General features: G+C 41.3%; 1 protein-coding gene across 3 annotated transcripts in view; it reads right to left on the bottom strand.

Moving 5' to 3' along the window:
* Window positions 1-24429, bottom strand: part of LOC117397390 (protein c-ets-1-B) — a 39924-nt gene extending 15495 nt beyond the window's left edge. Inside the window, exons 1-3 of one of the 3 annotated variants that reach the window (XM_059010107.1) lie at window positions 24311-24429; window positions 21867-21949; window positions 19739-19886 (exon numbers count right to left, since the gene is read on the bottom strand). In XM_059010107.1, the coding sequence (XP_058866090.1) occupies window positions 19739-19886; window positions 21867-21935 (217 nt within the window). In that variant the 5' untranslated portion in view covers window positions 21936-21949; window positions 24311-24429. Of the gene's footprint in view, window positions 1-9895; window positions 10324-19738; window positions 19887-21866; window positions 21950-24310 lie in introns of those variants that run through there. The other 2 variants (XM_059010108.1, XM_059010109.1) reach the window with 2 other exon arrangements.
* Window positions 24430-25410: the final 981 nt, after the last annotated feature.

Raw genomic sequence — 25410 nt, 5'->3', positions numbered from 1 at the left:
CACTCAATTAATGGGAGCAGTTTATTTGAAATGGATCAGGCGGAGTTTTTCTGCCCTTTTGAACCCGGGCTAAAGGAATGAACACCCCCTCTTTCTATTTAACTCTGCATATCTCTCTCTCACTCTCTCTCTCTCTCTCTCTGCTCTCCCACGCAATGCAAAACCGTTTAACATGAAGGCCTTATAAAAAGCACCTCTTTATACTGACAATGTGGTTTACAGCGGTGACACCCATCGCAAGGCCCAACACAGGGCTGTTATCTCAAAAAATAAACCTGATCTTTTCGCAATGCTCCGGGTAACTTGGAACTCTCTTCCTTTTTTTAAGCTTTTTTTTCTTAATTTAGAAGAGTTCAGGTCAGAGTTTGGACAAAAAAGGGATTGTAACTGCAGGATAGAAAATTAATCTTTTTTACTGTTATTTATTTAACCTGTTTAAACCAGTTGGGTCTCAGAAAGGCTAGGAACCAAAAAAAAAAAAAAGCATTGTCAAAAGAATCAAAAGGTCTGTTGGTAGCCCCTTGACATGATAGTTAGAGATTTTAGAGACGCTCTACTCATAGACATCAGCTGGACTGCACTCCAGGTACACAGTAAGGTTCATCAATGTCTGGACAGCAGTTCTACACTATTACACTACCATAGCCAGAATGTCCACTTCTGTTTTCTTATAGTTTAGTATGCAGTGTTTATGATGTAGTGTTTGAAGTTATATATGAACCAACCAATTTAACAAATGATTACGCAAGCATGAAAGTAGTACTATTGAAATATCTTAGCCTTTTCTCTTGTAATTGCATAACAGTATACAGTAAATGTGCCAGGATTGCAGCTTACAAACAAAAATAGGCATTATTTCGCAATACCAGGGGCCTGCTTTGAAGATCATATTTATCGTAAAGCCAACGCCCTGCACAAACCTCCTTGCTAGTTTTGTATTAACGTTATAAAAAAAACATGATAAATCTGGCCCACTGTATCAATTTCACCTCACCGCTCCACTGCTTACAGAGGTAAAATATTTTCATACTTCAGAGATTTGCAGTTTTGCTTTGATAAAAAGATTAAAGGAGAATTCAAAAGCAGCCTGAAACACATATGTATTAATAACTAGAGGAAAGTATATTTGAAAACGGTTTAACATAAAAACAGGAAATGGCAAAACGCATTTGAATAAAAATGATCTATAACAGACATTATTAATAAAGCAATAGCACCCGACACAAGGATTTATCAAGGATTTCTGTTGACGTTTAATATATATTAAGCAGGATATACTTTCAGATAGCTAAATGTAATGGATAGCAGGTCAAGCACATTAGTTAACTTGCATCACGTTTTTGCATTTAGAAAGCATTCCTTTTGTATTAATTTGTAGCTAGACCACTCAATCATACGAAAAACAGATGAGCTCTTAATACACTGCAGATGGAATCTTTTGGTTTGTTGCAGGGATTGGTCTTAACCTGTTTATTTTGGGTTGCTGCTGCCTTGCTGTTGACTGAGACTAACGAGTTTACATGTTTCTTTGTAGCCTGCTTGTCTCGGCTGCCCCAGTGTGTTAACGGCATGCTGTAACGCTTGATGTAAAGCCTCTCATATCCCTCAACAGGGTGCTATCAGTGTCACCTCCCCGGGTGACTGACGAGGGCTATCTGTCTTTGGCATCGACAGGGACGGTCTTCACAGCTCACTAGCCTCCAGTCCTGGCAGTGTCTTACTGACTGGGGGACGTCAGATCATGGATCAGTCTTATCAGGAGCTCTGATAAATCTCAAGAGCCCTGGAGAGATTAGATGACAGGCCACTTGAGAGAGGCCTACAATGCAATCATCAGGGTGGATCATTATCCCACTACATTATTCAAATCCCTGAATGCAACTCGTGGCCTCTTTAGAGTGCGGCCATATACAGTATCCATTGATCTATAACGGGGGCACTTAAGCAATGTATCTATTTAGAAGCAGGACTCCAGTTTCTTGTTCATCTGTGTTATTGAACTCTGTTATAACGTTTCAAGAATAGTTCAGATAAACCAAACAACAGCTAAGGCAAGCAGTTCATTGACCGTGTACTGGGATGCTTCATTGTGCAATATGATATTTGCGCTACATATTGTTTTTATAAATACACATTCCACCAGTTTTGCGCTGTCGTTGCCACTAAGAATTGGTTTTACGTGTCTTCGAGTCAGACCGCCCTTAATATCCATTTCTAACACCTACCCTCAGACAACCATGAAGAGCTAAAGTCTATAGAAGCACATGAATCTAATTAGCAGTGTCTGTGCCCACGTGTCAGAACTGTGCGTGAAATTTCAATTCTGCACCGCAGCTGAGTGGCTGAGCTGAGTCTGTGGAGAGGGGCAGTTCATGGTGATTCAGAGGATTGTAATGCGAGACGGCCACAAGACACAATTCATGGGATATTCAAAGGGGTCTTAAACTGCTGACATAGCAGAGGAACAATACATACTTCTTGCTTTATGTTGAACAGTGTTCATTCATAAAGCCAGCAGCTCTCTGAAGATGATGCAATGGCACATTTAGAAACTGCAATGCTGTTACACAGAGAAATGGGAATGCAACCACATTGTTCCTGGCTGTTTGCTTTCTAGATTATTTACAGATAAGCCTTTTTATTTACTTCTTTACAGTTCTAGCTGCTGGGATGTCTCTCTGTCTTGAAATCCGCTTGACACTTTATCACCCTTTGAGCCAACACAACTTGGGGAAGTTTCAAACTCAAATCGACTAAACTGCACAGATCTGATTTGACTACTCTTGAAATTGTCATCAGTGCCAGACAAACGTTTTTTGTGTACCAAAAACAGTCTGGCACAATCATCTGTGTACTTCCGTAACTAACAGGTACGGGAGTTAAAACACTGATAATGCTGTTGTGATTATGACTCAGACCTCAAACCAACTCAAACGAGGTGCCCCTGTTCTGAATAAGAAGGTTTTGGCAGAACTATTCTCACTGAGCACAGAGCCTATTAGATTATGGGGGGAAGGGAGATGTCTTTCCTAAACAACTTAAGTTTGCACAATCTGCTTTGTCTTTCTTGTGCTTTTTTTGGATGCATTTGAATGTAACATCCTGTTTTAGGACGTTGAGTCCTCGTTTAGGATCGGGGGTTAATGACTTTTGGATGCTGAATTTACCAGTGTAGACTGTGCTTCTATCTGTATTGAATTTAAAAACGGGACAGCGGAGTTTTAACCCCAACCCTTTAAGGGTATAATCTGTGACGTCCTCAAAGCAGACATGACCTCTGATAAATATCTTATCTAAAGATCTTACAACTGCACAAGAACTATCTAATACCAAAGGAAATACAGCTGTCTGCAGTTTGACAGAACTTCATGACTGACATGGAATAATAGGTGTCCCTAGTTATAATCCACTATATACTTGTATAATTCCACCACCATGCACTGCTACACTAGTGTCTTCCCATCCAAACACTGACCAGGCCCACCACTGCTTAGTGCTTAAGATCATGCTCATATTACATGAAGCAATGCATTCAGACTTGACCGTACAAAGGGGGGAATCCTGTGAATCCTATCACTAAGCCACTGTTCTGTTTTGTTTTGGTTTTTTTTCCATTAGACTTTCTGCTTGCTACTGGCAGTAGATAGGAATAGAACAGACCCTGTATAGATTCCAAACCACAGCCAAGCCCACATACAACCACACAGAGTCCATTATTAGCAGCTAAACACGTTTGGCTCTCCCTGACCTATTCTTAGCTTTGCCCACACTTGCTGACAAGCTCTCCAGCACCTTGCAGCTTAATAATAAGAACTAAAACTGTTCTCCATCCCTGTTACGCTGCACCCTAACAGCACACACTAAAATATCCTCACCGCCACCTTGCACTTTTAGGAATTCTCATTTCCTTCTTAACGCTCCACCTAAATGAACACTACAACACTCCATACTCAGAACTCAGAACCCTGTCATCCTTGCACACACGCACACACAGTGACTGACACAATTCCCACTGGAAATAATGGAAATTCCATGCATTCCCGTTAGATTGTGAATGGTAACCACATGCACTCTAAGTGACATCATGTGGAATGCTGCTTGAGACAGCAAGGCAACACGCTACATGCAACAGACAGGAACTCTACCCAAGCAGGCTTCTGGGGGAGGCAGCGTGTCCTGGGAATACCCTGTACAGTACCTGTATTTACATAACAAATAAGACAGACTGTATGCATGGCCACATAAATATTGACATGTCTGTAATCCTAAACCATTTTCCGTTCTGTATGATTGGGGGCAGGTGGTCAGTCCTGGGTGTGCATACTGTATGAGAACGAAGGCAGCAGGGATATCACTAATATATCATCCATGAAATCGAGTACACACTGCCATGGCTCATAAACAGAGACATTCATTCTGAAACACAAATGCAGAGACTGTTTATTCGCTTAACTAAACACGCAGAGACAGAATCATTATTTAGCTAGCAAAGTATTTTTATAACCTGCGCTGAGCATTTTTTTACTTTCCGATGGTAACAATAACATGCTGTCAGTAGTCCCAGTATAATTGGCATATTCCCACATCGTATTTACACACCGCGTACACACATGCAGACTAATAGGTAGTGTGCTAAAGGAACATTTACCTTCTCCCTGGATGCAGATCAATCGCTTAAATCAGGAAAGACTGAAGAGGAAGTGAAAAACAGATTAAGAACACTGCAACCTAATTGTTTCCTGTTCCATAAGGTTTAATTATATTTCACTTCATTTGCAGCACTAATTAGTGTTGTGTAAGTACTTTCAAACTATTTACACACAAATAATGATGCACTCGAATTTAGAATGTACTGAGGAGGACAGGGACAGTATGTTAAACACAAAGCACATTGTGTTGACCCAGGCAGGAAAGTGAAACGCTTTAGCCATAATTGTTTCTTAGGGCCTTTAAACAGTGATTGGAGAGGAGTAAAAATGGTAAGGAGTGGAAGTTTTTTTAAAGGGATGAAGTAATTCTAGGGGTTTTCACCAGATCATGCTGTTAAATATTTTAAGTGGTGTGTTTCTGGCTCACTGTAATTAAGACAAATGTACATTACAAACACACAGACTCTGAGTACTGCTATTTAACAGCGTTTATGAGAAAGTCAGAGCATGCTGTCTCCCAGCAGTTCTAACAGTGCACATAAACGATGTCAAGCCTAAGTGCTCATTACAGCGAACCTCTCCGGGACCCCTTGGGTCCTCTCCAAACGCCTACAGTAATTGTACAGTTAGCAATCCTCACCTCCGAACTACAAGTTAAAATGTCTCAGTACAGAGGGAACAAAAGCACAGCTGTGCAAATTCCCAAAGCAACTACTTTTGAAAAAGCACATGTGCGCGCTGAGGAAATGCGTCACCTGGAAACCGATTCAAGTCAAGAGTCACGTGACAGGAGAAGGGGAGCTCCGCCAAATACTACAAAACATTGCAACAGCAGTGTCTTTCACTTCGGGGTATTGAAGTAGTGCCGGGCCCTTAAAAAGACTTCTAGGGGAAAAGTTTCTGACTGAATGTATTTCTAAAGACACAAACGTATGAATGTTCTGAGATTATAAAGCATGAATAGGAATATGATAAGCCCACAGTCGTCCTAACACTGTATCTGATTGCTAGGTTAAACAGTTATTTACCATTCTAGCTGGCAGCCACAATGTTAAGAGCCTAATAAAGTTGTCAGTCCCATGAAGCTCTCAGTTACTCATTGGTGATGAATACGCCCAGGGCCCTGTGACTCACTAATTAGCCATGCTGGACGGTGCAGTTCTAGAGAAAGAGTTGTTGCAGGAAGACACCACATCAAGGGCTGAGGTGACGTACGAGATGTTCATGAGGCTACAGGGGGTGAGCTAGGTCCTGAAATCTTGCGGACCAGGGCAACGTTATTTGCCAGCTCAGATTTCTACAGTTTAGATTTCTGCTGGGAATCAGGAAGAAGAAGAAGAAGAGTGACCCAAGTCAGAATCAAAGAATCAGCTTCAATTATAGTACTGAGTGACTGACTGATTTAAAACTCTCAACAGCTCATTATGGGCGTCTCTTCCAGACACCCCCTGTCCTCTCACAAAAAGTAACAACAGTTACTAACTCTGCTTGTTTTATTTTTGAAGTGCCAATTATCCAAGTCAAGATGGCTCAGTCTGCTACCAGCCTCTTCATCTTGTGAAGATTACAATATCCAACTAGTCCAGCTCACAGTACATAGTGCCACACATTTTAATATTCCCAAGCCAAATGTGTGTCACAAACCATATTACATTTACTTAATAATCAGTGTCTTACTACCCTCACCGTTGGTTGTCCTGTTACTCGGTGGATGGCAGTGTAGATCTTAAGGCCAAGATAAATGCTTTCCTATCATGTGACATACATACACTTGCAAGGAACCCTGGCATTCTGTGCCACAACAACCTTTCCATTATGAACCAACTGTAAATCTGTTTTCCAGAAAGGAATTGCATACAGCCCTATGGAACAGCAGGCTGAAGTAGAAACTGTTTGGATTTTAGAAGTTCTTGTTCCACAAAGAGGCACCCAGCAACTGAGGAGTCATCTTTCTTCTAAGAGGCTGTCGCTTTCACCCAGCTCTACAGACACAGCGCCGTGCACCTTATGAGGTTCAAACTGCACCAGAGGACTTTCTGCCTTAGCATCACGGATACCAAAATAAAAAAGCCTCTGCTGTTTTCTTAGCTGTCCATAACAAAAACAAGGCTCCCTTCAGGGCTGCTTTCATGTGAAGACGGGCTCAGTTGCAAAGTTTGAGGTCAGCTATGTATTGTTTTTCACAAGCTTTAAATCTGTGAATGAAATCGCTTTGCCTAGTCAAGGGGAATACACAGTTAAAAGAAACGCACAAATTGGTGTTCTTTAGAAACGGGCTTCATTTTTTTTTTGTTTTGTTTTGTTTATAGGGTATTTTGTGATCCAGTACTGACAACAAATGAGCATGCAATTCTACACCATACACACTACAAATCTAAGATGCAGTTATAATGAATGTAATACCCCCACATTGCAAATTCAAATTCAGCAGAAGCGATCATGAAAGCATGTTTTTTTTTACCAGTTTGCTGTTTGTCAATCTACTAGAAACCACAGACCTGTGCAATCATATCAAACACATTTGCGGTGTAGTAAATTGGTACACAGAGCAGCATCTAGTTAGAATGCAACCGAAATAATGGAGTTAACATACTATAAAGCACAGTGTAATTTGACTACATTCTGCTGTTGGTGCCAATTTACTGCACTTGCAGTTTTCCATTTGGGAATGTACAGGAACAACGGAAACACTGAAAAAGAAATGTACCCTTTGGCTTCAGTGCTGTGCAATACGACAGATGTACTTCATGTTTACACAAAACTTTTTTGCTGGGTAAAAAAAAAAGAGAGAAGAAGGTCCCAAGTTTTGCTACACTGGTGGCAAGATGCCAAAATACCAGCACTAGCAATGTACCAGCACGTTTCTGTAGCCCTTTGGAGACTAAACAAGAAAATGTTCCCCTATTCTAGCCAGTGCATCAATAATCCCAAGCTCCAGAGGCCATGGTACATACAGTCAGTGATGGAACAGAGTCTGTTAGTTGCAATGACTGTTTTGTAGATAAAGATTATTTTAAATTAAGCTCTGCAGAAAGTTCAAAAGCATAACCTGCACTCATCAAAAACTATTCAGATGTTTGGACCCTTTTTTTCCAAGCTATTCTTTGCATTATGACACTGAGAAAGGCAACCACCTCATGTCATGCAACCAGGTTCATCACCAGCATTTGCAATCAGCGAGTGACGGCTCTTACCCAATGCTAGCACAATGAAGCAGGAATACGCTTGGGTTGCAAAATGTTTTTTTGCAAGATGGTGTGAAATTTGGTTTATCACACAACAAAGTAAGAAGTCAGCACAATTAGGGTTGAAGACAGTATTTCTACCCAAGCAAAGCAAAGCTACAGTACTGCATGCACAGGTGACCTTTCAGCTCAAACTGGCCTAAAATGTACTGCAGCCAACTGCGGTGTGCTGTTCATTTTTATGTCACACGCAAGGGTGCGAGTGAGTGGGAAGCCATCACAGCTGCTCACACTTCTACAAAGAAGCCACAATGGGCTATGTTGTATTGTCTGAAAGAAATGAAAAAAAAAAACACAACATAACTAGCATTTAAAAAAATGAATAATAAACTGTTTTAGATGAATCACAAGCCACTGAATTAAACGTCAGAGTTGTTTTATTTTGGGGATGGTAACTTCACTGGGTTGCTGATGACCAACTGGTAGTAAAAGGCTTTGAGAATCTAAGGTGAGAAGTGGAACAATCACCCAAGTCCAAGTGAATATAAAAATCTACACAGAAATAATAAGGTATCTGTGAGACAATGCTGCCGTGCTAAGAAAACCTTCTCAGGGAATCAATGCAAGGCCAGTTTTATGACAGTACAGAAAACAGGAGCATGTGATGCTACAGTCTGAACCATTCAGCCAGGGCAAGCACTGCTTAAAGAGATGCTCAAAGGGGGTGGTCTGGCACAGCAGAAGGGGTGGGGAGGGCTTATTATTATTATTATTATTATTATTATTATTATTATTATTATTATTATTATTATTATTATTATTATTATTAATAGTGGTGCACACAAAAAGTAATCAAAGAAGTAAGTTGTTGTACTACAGCCAACAGCACCTGCTTGCTTACCGTGGCAGGTGAATCTGAGGTATTACACTGCTTCACAGCCTGTGCTAAACAGAAGCTTGAATCACACAAGGCAGTCAGGCACTGTAGCATCTCCTCCGATAAATCATTTTTTTGGCTCCCAGATGAGCTCGGGTTCTATTGATATTAACTGTGGTATCGTGTGCATCTCCTGCCTTGCAATAAGCAAGGGGCTTAAAATAAACTCAGACGCAATTAATCAGAAAGCAGACAGACCACCCCGCCCCCGCAAAACACAGGCAGTAAAGGGTTAAACGTCAATGGTCTCAGTTCATGATAACGGGCTCCTTGTTATAATGCACCCCTCGTGTTTTGGTATCAGGCACTAGTATTTAGAAATAGCCTCCACTTTTTCACATCAGCATAAAATAGGGCACTCATTTTAAGTTGGTTAGAAATGTTTCAAAACAAAAACAAACAAACAAAAAAAGGTTGTACTAATGAAATGCGCCCAATGTATCTTTCTGTTTGAAGTTTCAGGTGATGGGATATATATGTTTATGTGAGTCCGTCTATATAAATAACATTTGTGAGTATTGACGAAAAACAAGCGACAAAACATGTCAAATGCTTCTGAGACGCACCCCTTCCACTCATAACGGTACTAGTATAATATGGAAGCAGACTTCTGTTTCAAGTTCAAAACGGGATGCTCCAAAAAAATGGACCAATCGAGCGACCGAAACGACATCACTTTTCAGCTGATTGAAACTATTGACGGTTGCAAGTAATTTACCGTGCGTGCACAATCCGCGCGTTTTAATGATGGACTTGCAAATAATCATAAAAGGAAATGTTTCAAATGACAGTGAAATATCTATTCTATTACAGTCAATAAATAGGAAAATAGTGTGCTGATCTCTGCGGTGTCCTGCTGTAATGAAACCCGGTTCTGGACTACCGTTACATCTGATTCAAAACGAAACATTCATATTTTTCAGCCCACATATTATAAACCACAGCACTGTCGTCAACATCTGTCTTCGTTCTCTGCAGCTAGGACAATGATGGGGCTAACCCATTACACTTTAATGATTAAGAAAATGATAATACAATTGCAAAACAATAAGGTTACGAAATAATAAACTAATTTACAAACTTTGAGCTTAATGTTTTAAAACTAAGAAGAAAACCTAACTTACCTTCCGCCTTTTCGGTCTTTATGATCATTAACGTCGGCTTCATGTCCACAGCTGCCGTCATGATCGGCGATTTGGAGCACAACGTTAAAACACACTATATGTATATGTATATGTATATGTTTATAATTAGTATTACAAAACTCTGAAAAAAAAACCTTCTTGTTTTAATTTCTTTCGCCCTGTTGAGAACCAGGCAATGCACGTTTTTGTCTTTCTGCAGTTTCTATTCTTTTTTTATTTCCCTTTCTCCCTCCTTCTCTCTCTCTCTCTCTCTCTCTCTCTCTCTCTCTCTCTCTCTCTCTCTCTCTCTTTACAATTGTAATTGGTCTCCTCTGATAACTATCTTCTCTCTTTCTCTCTCACTCACTCCCTCACTCCCTCTGATTCCTTTAAGGGCGTTTCTCAGCCCCTCAGTTTCACCGCTTAGTGGAGGCTGTCCTTGGTTAGCTTGTCATCGTAAAAGGGGTGGGTCGGAGCGCACAGGGCATTTTAATTCAATTACATTCTTGTCTGGCCTCTCGCTTTAAAGTATTTGGTGACAGCAACCTATCTCTTAACCTCACGGGGGGCTAAATTAAGGACCGTGTTCAAACATATCAGAGGCAAATTAACAAAATGCAGAACGCAGCATTCCGCAGAGAGTAGCTGTGCTTATAGAACATACTGCTTTCAGGCAGCTGGGGGAGCAACACAAAAAGCGTCATAGCAGGACTGCTATATACGTCGTTATCCAGAGCACAAACAAACATACATGCTGTATTGAATCTATATTACTTTAAATAGCACTATGCCATAGTAGTACTAATTCACTGTTACATGCATGTATTTAGTTTGTATTTACAGCACATATGTTCTTAAGGTACCATGCAGAAATACTGCGGCAAACTTTTATAAGGGTACCACTGAGGTGCTATACTATGGTATTCTATGGCATAGCTCCTATATTGTAACTGCATTGCGCTACCACTGCCCCAGCACAGACGCCACACTGTAGTGTCACTGCATTCCACCCTTTCTGTGTGGATGGCAGCACAGACAACCACATCTGCCCAGGAGAGCTGCTGTCAGGCTAACTGTCAATGAGTGGATTGCACCATCTGAAGGTAGGATCATCTGAAACAGACAGACCCCCCCTAAAGACAATCACCAAGGACAGAAAATAACAAACAAGTAAGCAGTATCCTGCATCGCTGCCGGTGTTTGATTGCCTGGACACACTGTCTATACAGCTGCAGCTCAAATGTGCTGCAACACAACGTTCAAAGGGATTGCTGGTGGATTGCCCTTGCAAAAGATTCCCGTAGTAGAAGCGTAGCAACGTGTAATAAAGCACCATGATAGCATGGGTAAGCATTGTAAAGCCCACAGAGGTATGGTAAAGCATATTATAAAAACAAGGCAAAACATGGTAAACTATAGTAAATGCATAGTATAACGGGGAAAAGCTGCAAAATTACTGTGCAAATTTACCACAGTAAACTTTTACAAGGGTGTCCTGGCTCAGTTTGCAGGCAAGAATCTTCTACTGACCCTGACTTCTGCTGTGTCTACCACACTGCTCTCCACCCAGTATTGAGGTCAATGAGCTCTTTATCTTAGAACACTGAATTACATGACCGTCCTCAAACAGGATCTGACTCCTTTTTTTGTGAAATTTTATTTTGCTTTATTTTTAGACAGCAAATTTAATAACAGGCAATTAACATGCCATTTTAGTAATTTCGTTAGTGAAGTCCTCTGCGCAGTGACTCACACAATCCGGAGAAAGCACAGCAACCTTTTCTCTCCAGCACCCCCAACAAACAAGCAGATTCTTGTCATTCCTCCACCACTCTGCTTGCTAAATCTGACACTCTTAGGTTGGCATGAGGGGCCAAACTACTGTATAAATACTGGTTCCGTTTTTGTATCCCCGTTTGGAAAGTGCAGCTATTTCAAAGACAATGCCATGCTTGTTTAGTTACATATTAAATCCGATGGATTCTGAACACACTAAAAGGTGGACCAGTTAATAAAGCTAATAAGAGGTAAGAAACTGGATTTTAAATAATTGGTGACTATTTTATGCCTTTTAATGAATTAATTCTTGAACTTAGAGGTGTCTCTGTTAAACAGCTGAAGATTTCTTGACAGCAGCTTCATCTTTAAAGAATATTTAAGCCCATTAAGACGGCTCTCCTACCACAGTCACCACACAGGAAGGTGGGTCGAGATCTTGGTGGCTGTCCTTATTTACAAACCATGAACCGGATGTGCAAATAATGTGGAGATACAGAACTGCTGTGGCCCTTCTGAAACCTGACCTGGATCTTTACAAGGGCTGCAATGGAGCAGCACCACGTCCAAGGAGCCGGACGCACTGGTCTTATGTGAAGTCCAACAACTGGAATAACTTACTCAGCTTCAGGAGGTTTATTTCGTGGGGGGGGGGGGCTGCAAACAGGGGAGAGTTACAGTACTCAAGATACAATTCGCATTCAATTACTTTGATCATTTCTAGCAACACTTTATTCAATGCATGTGTAAAGTAATTGGCAGAATGGGCACCCAGGAAACCAGGAGGGGAAGGGGTTGAGTTGAGAGAGCCCAGCATGTCGATTTTTAATTGGAATTTCTACAGCTTAGAAAGTGAAATGCAATAATTCTCTCAGTGCTCATGCCCAATGATATATGTGACTCTGCAATGGTAGCTACAATAGCATAGTTGGTACGGCATCACAGTGATAATATTTTCTTACTACTGGTATCACAATGGTATGAATCTATGGTCCTATCACAGAATTATATCTGAATATCAATACAGCTTGATAGGGTTCCTCTACAATGATAAGCACAAATCTTTTATGAAAGAATCTGTAGACATTCTAATTGTGAGTATAAGTCCCTTGGAAAGGTCCCTAGGAGGAATCGTATATAGATTATTGGATTTTATAGATTTTTTTTTGTTTCTGAAGGAGAATCCATTAGCTGGCCTGGATTGTATTACCCCTGTCAGATCTCAGCTGCAGCCTGGCAATGTCTGAGACACAGGGGGGTTTAGTGATCAGAGCTAAGAACTAGAAGCCAGGGAATGCTGCTGCTAATCTCAGCTCCCTTACTCACTCACTGATCTGTCTTCTTTATTCTTAATGATCTCCACGTATGCTCTTTTTCAAAGGGCCGCACAAAGCCATTATGGCACCCATTAACTCCAATAAGACCCTCTTTTCAGATCTCACCTGGGGCATTTAGCTTTAAACTCAGGTAGTGATCTTGTTGTCTACAGAATGGTTAATACTCAAGACTTGACTTATAAAAAAACAAAAACTTGTTTAAATCAGAAGGACAAAATTATTCCTGAGACGCGTATTTGAATTTTCATGCAACGCCTGCTTGAGATGTATCAAAATGACGATGTTCATGTTCGTTCCCATAACAGAATGCATTAATGTCGGTATTAAAAATGAATGCATAATTGAAGTCACATTCTTCTGTACAGTGTTTTCTTTCTGGGATACATAATTGTACAGGGTGTCAGGTCTACCATATTTCCCTTGCAATGCCAAGTTAATTCAGACTTCGACCCAGTCTACTGGACTCTCCAGTCTGATATCAAAAAGGCTGGCTTTATAATAGAAGCATTAATATTAAACACATGGTAAATGTTCCACACATCGTGACATGCTCAATGTTTTGCCGAATGGTCACCACTGTTTATACACTATGCAAACACATACTGTGATTAAATATACAGCATCTTTCACACGCACTTAAAAGGGTAAGAAAAGGGTCTACTATCATATAGTGCTGGGATAAATATTCAGACAAGCACTGCTTGAAATTCATTCAGTGACCAAAAATACATGAATATGTATTTACTGTATAGATGTAGCATAAATAAATAACACACATTTTAGTGTACAGAGAGTGTTTCTCTCCTTTCTTTAACTTCATGGGAGATTGGGGTTATTTTACATCTTCTTTAATATAGTACACATTTTCCCAGCTAACTCAAAATTAAAGAATATTTATTTCTATATATATATATATTTATACCTGGTCATGTCTTAAAGAATGTAAAGGGTTTTTTTTGAGACGTTCTTTAGTATTCAAAGCGTTTATAATGGTCAGCATCCTTATTTTTATAAAGATTTGATGTGCCTTTATCATTATATATATACAGTGCCTTGCGAAAGTATTCGGCCCCCTTGAACTTTGCGACCTTTTGCCACATTTCAGGCTTCAAACATAAAGATATGAAACTGTAATTTTTTGTGAAGAATCAACAACAAGTGGGACACAATCATGAAGTGGAACGAAATTTATTGGATATTTCAAACTTTTTTAACAAATACAAAACTGAAAAATTGGGCGTGCAAAATTATTCAGCCCCTTTACTTTCAGTGCAGCAAACTCTCTCCAGAAGTTCAGTGAGGATCTCTGAATGATCCAATGTTGACCTAAATGACTAATGATGATAAATAGAATCCACCTGTGTGTAATCAAGTCTCCGTATAAATGCACCTGCACTGTGATAGTCTCAGAGGTCCGTTTAAAGCGCAGAGAGCATCATGAAGAACAAGGAACACACCAGGCAGGTCCGAGATACTGTTGTGGAGAAGTTTAAAGCCGGATTTGGATACAAAAAGATTTCCCAAGCTTTAAACATCCCAAGGAGCACTGTGCAAGCGATAATATTGAAATGGAAGGAGTATCAGACCACTGCAAATCTACCAAGACCTGGCCGTCCCTCTAAACTTTCAGCTCATACAAGGAGAAGACTGATCAGAGATACAGCCAAGAGGCCCATGATCACTCTGGATGAACTGCAGAGATCTACAGCTGAGGTGGGAGACTCTGTCCATAGGACAACAATCAGTCGTATACTGCACAAATCTGGCCTTTATGGAAGAGTGGCAAGAAGAAAGCCATTTCTTAAAGATATCCATAAAAAGTGTCGTTTACAGTTTGCCACAAGCCACCTGGGAGACACACCAAACATGTGGAAGAAGGTGCTCTGGTCAGATGAAACCAAAATCGAATTTTTTGGCAACAATGCAAAACGTTATGTTTGGCGTAAAAGCAACACAGCTCATCACCCTGAACACACCATCCCCACTGTCAAACATGGTGGTGGCAGCATCATGGTTTGGGCCTGCTTTTCTTCAGCAGGGACAGGGAAGATGGTTAAAATTGATGGGAAGATGGATGGAGCCAAATACAGGACCATTCTGGAAGAAAACCTGATGGAGTCTGCAAAAGACCTGAGACTGGGACGGAGATTTGTCTTCCAACAAGACAATGATCCAAAACATAAAGCAAAATCTACAATGGAATGGTTCACAAATAAACATATCCAGGTGTTAGAATGGCCAAGTCAAAGTCCAGACCTGAATCCAATCGAGAATCTGTGGAAAGAACTGAAAACTGCTGTTCACAAATGCTCTCCATCCAACCTCACTGAGCTCGAGCTGTTTTGCAAGGAGGAATGGGCAAAAATTTCAGTCTCTCGATGTGCAAAACTGATAGAGACATACCCCAAGCGACTTACAGCTGTAATCGCAGCAAAAGGTGGCGCTACAAAGTATTAACTTAAGGGGGCTGAATAATTTTGCACGCCCAATTTTTCAGTTTTTTATTTGTTAAAAAAGTTTGAAATATCCAATAAATTTCGTTCCACTTCATGATTGTGTCCCACTTGTTGTTGATTCTTCACAAAAAATTACAGTTTCATATCTTTATGTTTGAAGCCTGAAATGTGGCAAAAGGTCGCAAAGTTCAAGGGGGCCGAATACTTTCGCAAGGCACTGTATATATATATATATATAAATATAATATATATATATATATATATATATATGTATATATCACATGTATTTGCAACGCATCAATATATAAGCAGTGGTATAGTACACTATATAGTGTTTCTGTGTTTGTGTGTATTGAAGGCTTGTCAGTACCCCTGTGTTCTCTGCATGGCCCCACACATCCCTTCCCTGCCCCTGTAACAGCCCTCTTGTAGCCTCTATTTAGCTGCCAGCCCTGCTCCGTGTGGCTGTTGTCTGTAGAAGCAGGGGGTGGACCGAGCTCCTAAGAGATCACGCTGGGTGTAACAAAGCCCTGGCTCTTTCCAATCAATTAGTTTCACTTAAAGGACATCTCCCCCCTCCATTAGTGCCACCACGTGGCCCCCCAAGCATTCTATTGTGGAGCTAATTGAATAAACCCTCCCCTCCTGAGTGTGGGCCTTGAAAGACTCTCTCTCTCTCTCTCTCTCTCTCTCTCTCTCTCTCTCTCTGCATCCACAGGAAGATGTTATTTTTCTGCTTCTTATGTTTTGTACACAATTTTTTTTAAAGTATTTTCAATTAGCTTCATTTATTCCCTGTACCTAGTCCGTAGGATGTGAAGAAAAAATTAGGATTTGCATGAATACAATATTCATTTAGTGCAATTACAATATTTGTCCACCAAATGGCGCTGTGCGCATGTCTTAAAGAATCAGAATTTGTTTTACTTTATACTTGTGCATCTACTTGTTCACAACATTACCCAGGTTGTAGGGCAGTGTACTCTGTTTCATTAGGGCAGTATTCTTCCTAACTGTGCTGAGTTTCTCTTTCGAAAGCTGCCGTGTGGCCGGATTCCATCACACCAGACGCATGTTTACTAACACAGTGTCTTTCAACCAGATCCAAACACACAGGGCCGCAGTGCAAAACCACATGATAGACAGTGCTAGCTGCCAGACAGGCAGACAGTGGGAAAGACAGACGGACAGGGCAATGAGACTTAGCAATGACAGTCACTAACAACAGGCAGAAACAACTTCTTATCATGCCACCCCAATGATCCTTACGTGATAGATCCTCTGCCTACATCTCCTCTCTGCACCATTAAAGACTGGATGGGTTAACAATCCCTGGAGACACCTTCCAGCACCTTGTGGAGTCACGTCGCATCAAGGCTGTCAAGGCTGTGATCAGGGCAAACGATGACTCAATACCACAGACGGACAAACAGACATACAGGTTCTTCCATTTAGCCTAGATTCTGATAACCTGCCCAATGCCCTAACCAAATGACCCAGAGACTGAACCGCACCCTTTCAATGGGGGAGATATCCCAGCTCTGTGGATCAATAGACAAGGCTTCTGTCGTCAATGCTACCAATCCAGGACCAATTTTTTACCCACCTCTTTCTACCCATAATAATTACACTCTGTCATGGATATTCAAGACTGTGTCAGTGACTCACAAGTTAACAGAAGGAGGTGGGGCTCTGTTATATATATACACAGCTCTTTGAGCTTATATATATATATATATATATATATATATATATATATATATATATATATATTTTAATATTGTCGGGGGAAGTGTGTGCCTGGCTGATTAGCATCGCTGCTTCCTCCTTTCCCATAACCTCCAGACCCCCGCAGGCGGCGTGTTTACTTTTAGAAATAAAAAATGTGCCTGCGTCCGCGAGGACGTGCCCCCCACCCACTAGCCCCCCCCCCTCCCTCACACACACACACACCACCCTCCCTTCTTCCCTCCCTCTCTCACACTCTGTCCAGCTGCAGCCTACAAGAACAAAAAAAAAGTCACATCAAATAAAACAGAACCCAATGCTCCCCTTCCTATTGCAGCCAAGCTCACAGCTGTGAGGAGAGAGAGAGAGAGAGAGAGAGAGAGAGAGAGAGAGGGGGGGGAGGGGAGAGAGAGAGAGAGAGAGAGAGAAAGAGAGAGAGAGAGAGAGAGAGAGAGAGAGAGAGAGAGAGAGAGAGAGGGAGAGAGAGAGAGAGAGAGAGAGAGCGGGAGGGAGTACTGTTTAATATAGAGGGAGGGAGGGGGGTGCTGTTTAATATAGAGGGAGGGAGGGAGTTATTCACTATGTAGGAAGGAGGGATACTGTTTAAAATTAAAAGATGTTTTCTTTATCTCTTTTTATGTTGTTTATGCCATGTATGTGCTTTGACAACACAATTTTTTTACTGTCATGCCAATAAAGCCAATTTGAATTGAGAGAGATAGAGAGAGAGAGAGAGAGAGAGAGAGAGAGAGAGAGAGAGAGAGAGAGAGAGAGAGAGAGAGAGAGAGAGAGAGAGGGAGCCGGCCAGATCTAGGAGAATCTTTATTTAACAAGGAAATATCAATTGCAGCCTTTAATGGTCTGTCACGGGGCACAAGCAGAGAGCGTATTTGGCACCCAAAAGGGGTTTCAATGGAGACACTTTGACTGTATATGACACCCCTAGATCTGTATGTGTCAGGCTGGCTCTGTGGCTCTGTGGCCCCCTTATTGAGAACCCCAGCACTACTGCATACACATCTGCACCTGGTGTTCCTTGGAGGTCTCCCACTCTAGCGGTGGACAGGACCAGCCCTGCTTAGCGCTGACTGGGTCTAAATCCAAGATGGAATGGTTACACAATATATGAAACGATATTTTCTTCAATGGGAACTATATAACAGTTCCCCTCGTCAGGGCTGCCTTCTCTTTCACAGGATCATTTGGGTTAATGATTTATTTTATGTGGGGGACATGGTTTGATGCTTTTTTGTTGAACGGGGGGGGGGGGGGGGGGGGGGGGGTACGTTTGCCAGGAAGCTAAATAGATGGGGTCAACATCATCACAAATTCAGTTAAAATACAGATGGAGAAATGAGAGTAAAGCAGAGGGGGGAGAGCTTTTAAGATTCTGTTTTCACTCAATGACTCCACACTGCACTACGCCAGTTTGGCACAAAACCAAGGTAAGCATGGCAATATCTGTCCACCAGGTGGCGCTATTTGCCTCTGTTTAGAAATAGATACATATTATAGCCTTAAGGGTGAAGTGATTTTAGCCACAGTATTCTTTTTGCACGTTGCTATTAGTGCTCTGTCAGCAGACAAGCATTCATGAACTCAGGACAAACCCAACAGAAGTTCTTTCCACCATAGCACGCGTGAGTTTGGGAACAGATTACAGACCCTCAAGTAGTGCTGGGACTTCAAAAAACAAAACTACTGCCAAGGGTACAATGTGTCCCAAGCACTGTATGCCCCTCACCCCACTGAATAAATCACGTTAAACACAGGAGACAGAGAGAGGGGGAGAGAGTCACACAGGGGCAGCGCATTGGGAAGAATGTTCAAGATAAAAATAGGCAGAAAAGTAAACTTTGAAAAATGCCTAGCATGTGGCCGGTTTGGACGGAAAATATGATGCATCTGGTAAAAGCATCGCGCTGGGGTCAGTCCCCTACAGAGTTTCAACAGGCTAGGGCTCTGTGGGGCTTAAGCTGTGAGGGTAAGATGCTTCTGGGAGCCATACAAATAAAGATCTGATAAAAAATAACACACAGGCGAAAATAAAACATTGTGGGGAATTCGAAGCAGGCAGACCACCTGGAGGTCAGTGGCAGCGTTAAAGAGTGCTCTTGGATTCCTGCTTGCACTCAGCGCTGGATACATTGTTTTGGAAAAGCCGTCAGTTTCACAGTAATGTTTCATTTTCTTGATACCAGTGTTACTCAAGGGAGTAGGGTTTTCTTTTCCAATTTTGTATTTTAAAGAAGCATAGAATTTTCAGTAGAGAACTGGCAATCGCAGTTACCATATTCTACCACCGAACGGCGCTGTGTGCAAGCAAAATGATCACGATAATAAAAGTTAGATAACAGCACTTTAAATTGTTTTACACACAATATTTCAAAATGCACACTACAGAGATCTGAAATTCAATCTGTGGCATCTCTTGGTGTTAGACACCAGCCTGCTTAGGGTTTCTACAGAGATAACCTGGGCAGGTATCTTTATCAGTGTGTAATTAACAGACATGGTGTACAAGCTGCCTCGCTGCTTCATCCTACCTGAAGCGCAGTACTCATGTCCGGTCGGCACCTCCTGTGCTGACACCTCCCCTCGGGTCGGGTAAGGGGGCCTGGGTTGGTAGTAGGGTTGAGGGGGGTACCCCATTGATATATAGGGGTCATGATAGACGTCCACTGCATCTTGTCTCTGCAATGAGAGAAGAACCCTCTGTTAGAAGCTTGTCCTATACAGTTTATATTTCATACAAGAGAGTCTAATTAATGAAACTCATTACACACTATTTTAAACATTTCTAAACTGGCGTGTCAATTACTTTCTGAGCTTTAAACCCCTGCTACTAGAATCATTGCCAGCGACTGTGGCACCAAGCTCTCTCATCAGTAGATGGCGCTATTTCAAATGATCAGCGCTAACAGAACACAGTAATAACCGATGCTATTTCTGTACCAGTTTTTTGTGTTATTTTCTTAAACATATTCATATTACTTTCACAGCCTTACCCTGTAACTTATCATGTGACTGTGTGTGTAAAACTTGCCCGAATTCCTTGCTTGCTTCCAATTTCCCAGACCCCCATTTGCACTAATCTAGGACTCTCAGAGTCTGTGATACCAGCCCTGTGTCACATACATTTCTAAGGTAAATCATTAGGAATGAAAGTCTAAAGCTTAAGCCAAAACATTTTATATACTTTTACTTCAGGATTTATGAGTGAGCGTTTGAAGCCCTTGATGTTTAAACCTAGATTTAACTTTTTTTTTTAAAATCTTGACAGAACTTTTAGGACAGGCGTGTGGGTGCCTCTTCTCTTAATCCTGAGCTACTGACTGTCTGCAGAGTCTTGCATCGTGCTAACTGACTGCCAATCTGATAAGGGCTTTTGCAAATGCAGGACCGGGGTTTATCAGCTGCGCCTCTGCTTTACAACCTGCTAATGCAGCCCGGGCTCGCGCTGCTTATCTCTGCACCAACACAGGGGCTGCTGCCTTCCTTCTGTATACGCTGAAGGAGCACACTGACAGGAGCCAGGTCAGGCTGGGGGTCGCAGCCCAGGGACTGGGAGAAAGAGTGACCTGGAGGTCAGAACTGAAGGACTAGGTGGCAGCGGCTGGCGGGCAGAGCTGAGGGACGGTCAGAGGCAGGCTGGAGTGGGAGTTAGAGATCAGGGACTGGGAGGGAGACAGGCTGAACTGGTTACTGGCCTAGAAGTCAGAGCTGAGAGACTAGGAGGCAGCGTGGACTCGTGGTTAGAGCTGAAGGTCTGGTAGGCAGTGTGGTGGCCTAGTGGTTAGAGCTGAGAGACTGGGAGGAAGACTGGAACTTAGTGTCAATGGACCTCAAGGCAATGTTTAGAAAATTCAGTGTTTAGGAGTGGAGTTTACAACAAATTAAATATTAGGAAAATGTAAATTATATCACTTCAACCCACTATTCTAACTAGCTTTCCAATTCAGCACCCCTGCTTGAACAAAGACTGGCAACTTACGAAAACCCTATTGTTTTCATCTATTGAAAAATGAAATGCAAAACAAAGGATTGCTTTAACCTTTTGACTACATGAGTCTTCTGCAGAGTAATCTCAATTTCAAATCAGATCAAGTCAGATAAACTCACCTGAGCCAATTAGCTGCACCCACGCTTACTCTGAGAGGCTTGGTGAAAGGGTAGGTCAGGGTATTATTAGCATGTGACCCCCTCTTCTGTATCAAATCGGTCCGCACGATGCATACAAATTAAAACAGTGATGTCTTGGAATTCTAACAGGATATCAATCCCAACTCCTCTCCTCCCTACAATCTCTCAGTGACCTGTCGATCTATCCACTAGTCGAGGACTAAATATTTAAATTAATTCAAAGAACTGACTATTCAGCTTGAAACTCCTAATACATATACATCTATGACATGTGGGGTCATTGCTATCTCATAAAATCTCTCTCTCTAGCTCTGACAGTTCAGTCAGGCTAATTCTGCATGTGTCCCAATTTCTGAGGATATATATTCAGGTTGACGTGAGTCTGCCTTCAATCCTGCAGATGTTGTGGTTAAGTCCAGACCCACACCTACACTCACACTCACACTCACACACACACACACACACACTCACTGCAGCAGGACAAGCCACAGCACCTCAACCCAAGCCTGGTGATTTATGTCAGGTCCTTACCATGAGACCCAGACGCCCACAGGAGTGAGAGGCCAGACACACAGACATGGGCTCCATGTAGTAACTCATCTTGAGATCTTCAACTGCAAGGAGAGGCCAACGAGAAACAGATCCAGTTAAATCAGACCATCAATGAGTACAGCTTCATTACAGCTCAACAGCATGCAGATCATGTAACCCTAATAAACACTGACCATGGTAAATCTGTGCAGGGAATTTGCATTGCTTAGCATTCCTTCTCAATGCAGTTTGCAATGTGTTGCACCATGCTTTTACTGTGCTTGACGTCACTTTGCTTTGCCTTTACCACAGTATATATAACAGGATGGTTATCGCAATGTCTTCATTGTCAATCTTCTGCAGCACAGGGGCCATGAAGCGCACAGTGTTTAATAAGTCACAAATAAACCACCGCAGGCATTTCAACAGCAGAGTTTTTCTACAGATTAGTAGTTATGCTTCCATTCTGACACTTTGTGGTTTTTTTTTTTTTCAGTTTTAGTTTTTTAAAGCTTAACGGTCTCTCTTTACAATTCTGGATTGTTGATTGTAAGTTACGACAGAAGATTGTCACTTTAGAATGGTAGATACAAAACTCTAGCTGCATGCTGATTTTCATACAGAACTCTTTGGGGTTTTTTTTGGCTTTGGATAGTTCAAAGAAATTGAAAGTTTAAAGTGTTTAAAGTCTCGGATTCTGTCTCTGATGAGTTCTACCTGGTAAGGCATGTGGAGTTTTGATTAGCTGTGAGGGTGCTGCTTCAGTTTAAAACCCCTACACTGCACTGACCGTGTCAGGCAATGATCTACCTCCACACTGTGGCGTGCACAGCTGATATCCTTATCAGTTTATTTAACAGCCTGACAGCCTTGGCCAAATAAAGTTTTAGTTTTCATAAGTGTCTCCTATGTTAGAGCCTGGTTCACAATGGATTGCCTGTGTTGGCTGTGTTGGGTTTGCACCTGGGCACAGCTGTAGAAGATCCATTGCATTGCTGTTGCTGTATTCAAAAGGGGAAGTGGTTCAAATGTTTCTATTATTACTTTTTTATTCTTTTAATACCCCACCGTTCACATCCTGTTTGTTGACCAAGCTGGTAAAAGCCCCTCAATATGTTTACCACATCAGGGAGGGGAGGGGCACATGTTGTCTCCTCATAACACCTATGGTAGTATTCTTCTTGCTAATACAGTACCCAGTATGATTACTTGAAAGCCAGCACAACTCTGGCTAGCTTGAAACTACTGTAGACCAATGCTGAGATTTAACACAGTGAGACAGAATCTAACACATCAGACATCTCCACATTTCCAAGAGTGTCCTACTATACTTTGGTAGACCACAGTAAATGTGTGCAGGCAATTACTGTACACGTATCATATAGATAGATAGATAGATAGATAGATAGATAGATAGATAGATAGATAGATAGATAGATAGATAATTATTATTATTATTATTATTATTATTATTATTATTATTATTATTATTATTATTATTATTATTATTATTAAACAACCCTTACATAAATGTATCAAAGGGAAATGGTTCACTTAGTTTTTTTGTTTAAAATAATCCAAATGTATCATATGCACTTCTAGGCATCGTTTAGTGGTTTTCAATCTGGGGTGGTTGAGCCAGTTCCTTGTACTCTGAACCACTCTGTCAAAGCGCTTGCGCTCAGCTGCTGTGAAGGTGCAGTATTGGCAAAACCAACCGCAGCACCCTTCAGTTAGACTGCAGGCGCAATGCCGCTGAGTTAAATGAACTCACTGAAGTTTCCCCGTGCCGGGCTGTGGCATTCCGTGTATATAGCTACTGTAGATCAAAACCCCGATTGCCAGGTTACACGGGTTAGTTATAAAGTACAGTCATTTGAGATTAATCTGTGATTCTCATTCTAATACTAATCTGATACGACTGCGTCAGGAACCGTAGTTAGGAAAACAAACATCTTCAGCGATGCCCCTTATTTATTTATGTATTAATTCGTGTAAGTGTGTATCTATGTATCATACTTACTTTAACTACGTTTTTTTCTTTTAACAAAATATGACACCAACATTTTTGAGCTGTAATTCTGAAGCCGAATAATAATAATAATAATAATAATAATAATAATAATAATAATAATAATAATAATAATAATAATAATAATAATAATGACGACAAAGTCTTTGACCATTTTCCAGTTAACGTGTTTTGTCTGGAAAGCTGGAAACCCGTGTTTTACTTTCAATTACAAGAAGATCCCGACCCAGGCAAGTAGCAGTAAAGAAAAATAACTAAGTCTAATTTCAAATAGCGCAGTTCCTAGTTTACGGTGGAACCTCAAGCCAGTGTAATTAGTACACCAAAGTTGGAATTTTACTAGGAATTACAGCGTATACATTTTTATTTAAAAGTATTGCACATGGAATTATACAATATATAGCCTACTTACCGGTTGTTGTGGGGGGAATGCGAGCTTGCTGTTGTGAGACGCTGAATCGCCTGCTTGGTATCTCTGTCTGTCCAGACTACCTGCAACTGCCCCTTTAGAGTCCAGGATAAAGAAGGATGCAGCTACCGTATTTATAAGAGTAAGCACACCCTGAACAAACGCGTCTCTCCGGGGTCTGAGTTATCACACGCTGTCACACACACGCACACACTTTCTCCTGGTTCTACAAAACACAAGGGGACGTTGTATCTGTAATTCATTAAAACAAAACAAAAAAACACTGCAAAACAGCCAGCCTAAAACAGAAGTGTAAATAAATAAATAAAACGGTATTCCCTATTTGCTATGCAATGCTTTCAAGTGTAGTTTGCATTGCAGAGCAATGATAGAAGGAGCAACGTGATGTACGTTCTTCACAGGCGTGTGTTTTAGGAACAGCGGTTACCAGTGAGGGGCTCAGGAATGATGTTCCTTCATATTAGGAAGAACAAAACATCAAATTAGTGTAAATGACAAGCTATTGCTTTCTCTTGTTGCTTGACTGCGGAACCTCATGGAACCCCCCCCCCCCCATCCAGCTCGGTTCCGGAACAGGACGGGAAGTCATCTCTTCCCAATGGATATGCCTCTGATTCTGTTAATGTTTTCAGTCACAGGGAACAAATTAGGCTCTATAGCAATTACAGGGAAATTGTTTGGGAATTCTAATGGAATCATTATACTGTGCTCATTTGGGGAATTGTTTTAGCTTACTAACTGTAAGTAATTATTACCATTCATGTTTTATTAAGCACTAACATTTATGTCTACCTTGTAACTGTTCCCTCTAAATGACCACTGAGAACACAACATGGTACCATGTAGTAATAATAATAATAATAATCTTTATATAGCGCCTTTCATAGTGGACCACCATCACAAAGCACTTTACAAGATACGAGAGGGTGTGTGAACTATGCATCAGCTGCAGAGTCACTTACAACAACTTCTCACCTGAAAGACGGAGTACAAGGAGGTTAAGTGACTTACTCAGGATCACAAAATGAGCCAATGGCTGAGGTGGGATTTGAACCGGGGATCTTCTGGTTATAAGCCCATTT

This window comes from Acipenser ruthenus, chromosome 40 (assembly GCF_902713425.1).
Source record: "Acipenser ruthenus chromosome 40, fAciRut3.2 maternal haplotype, whole genome shotgun sequence".
Classification (NCBI taxonomy): Eukaryota; Metazoa; Chordata; class Actinopteri; order Acipenseriformes; family Acipenseridae; genus Acipenser; species Acipenser ruthenus.
The sequence above is the reverse complement of the archived record's forward strand: the minus strand, read 5'-3'. Positions and strand labels throughout refer to the sequence as shown.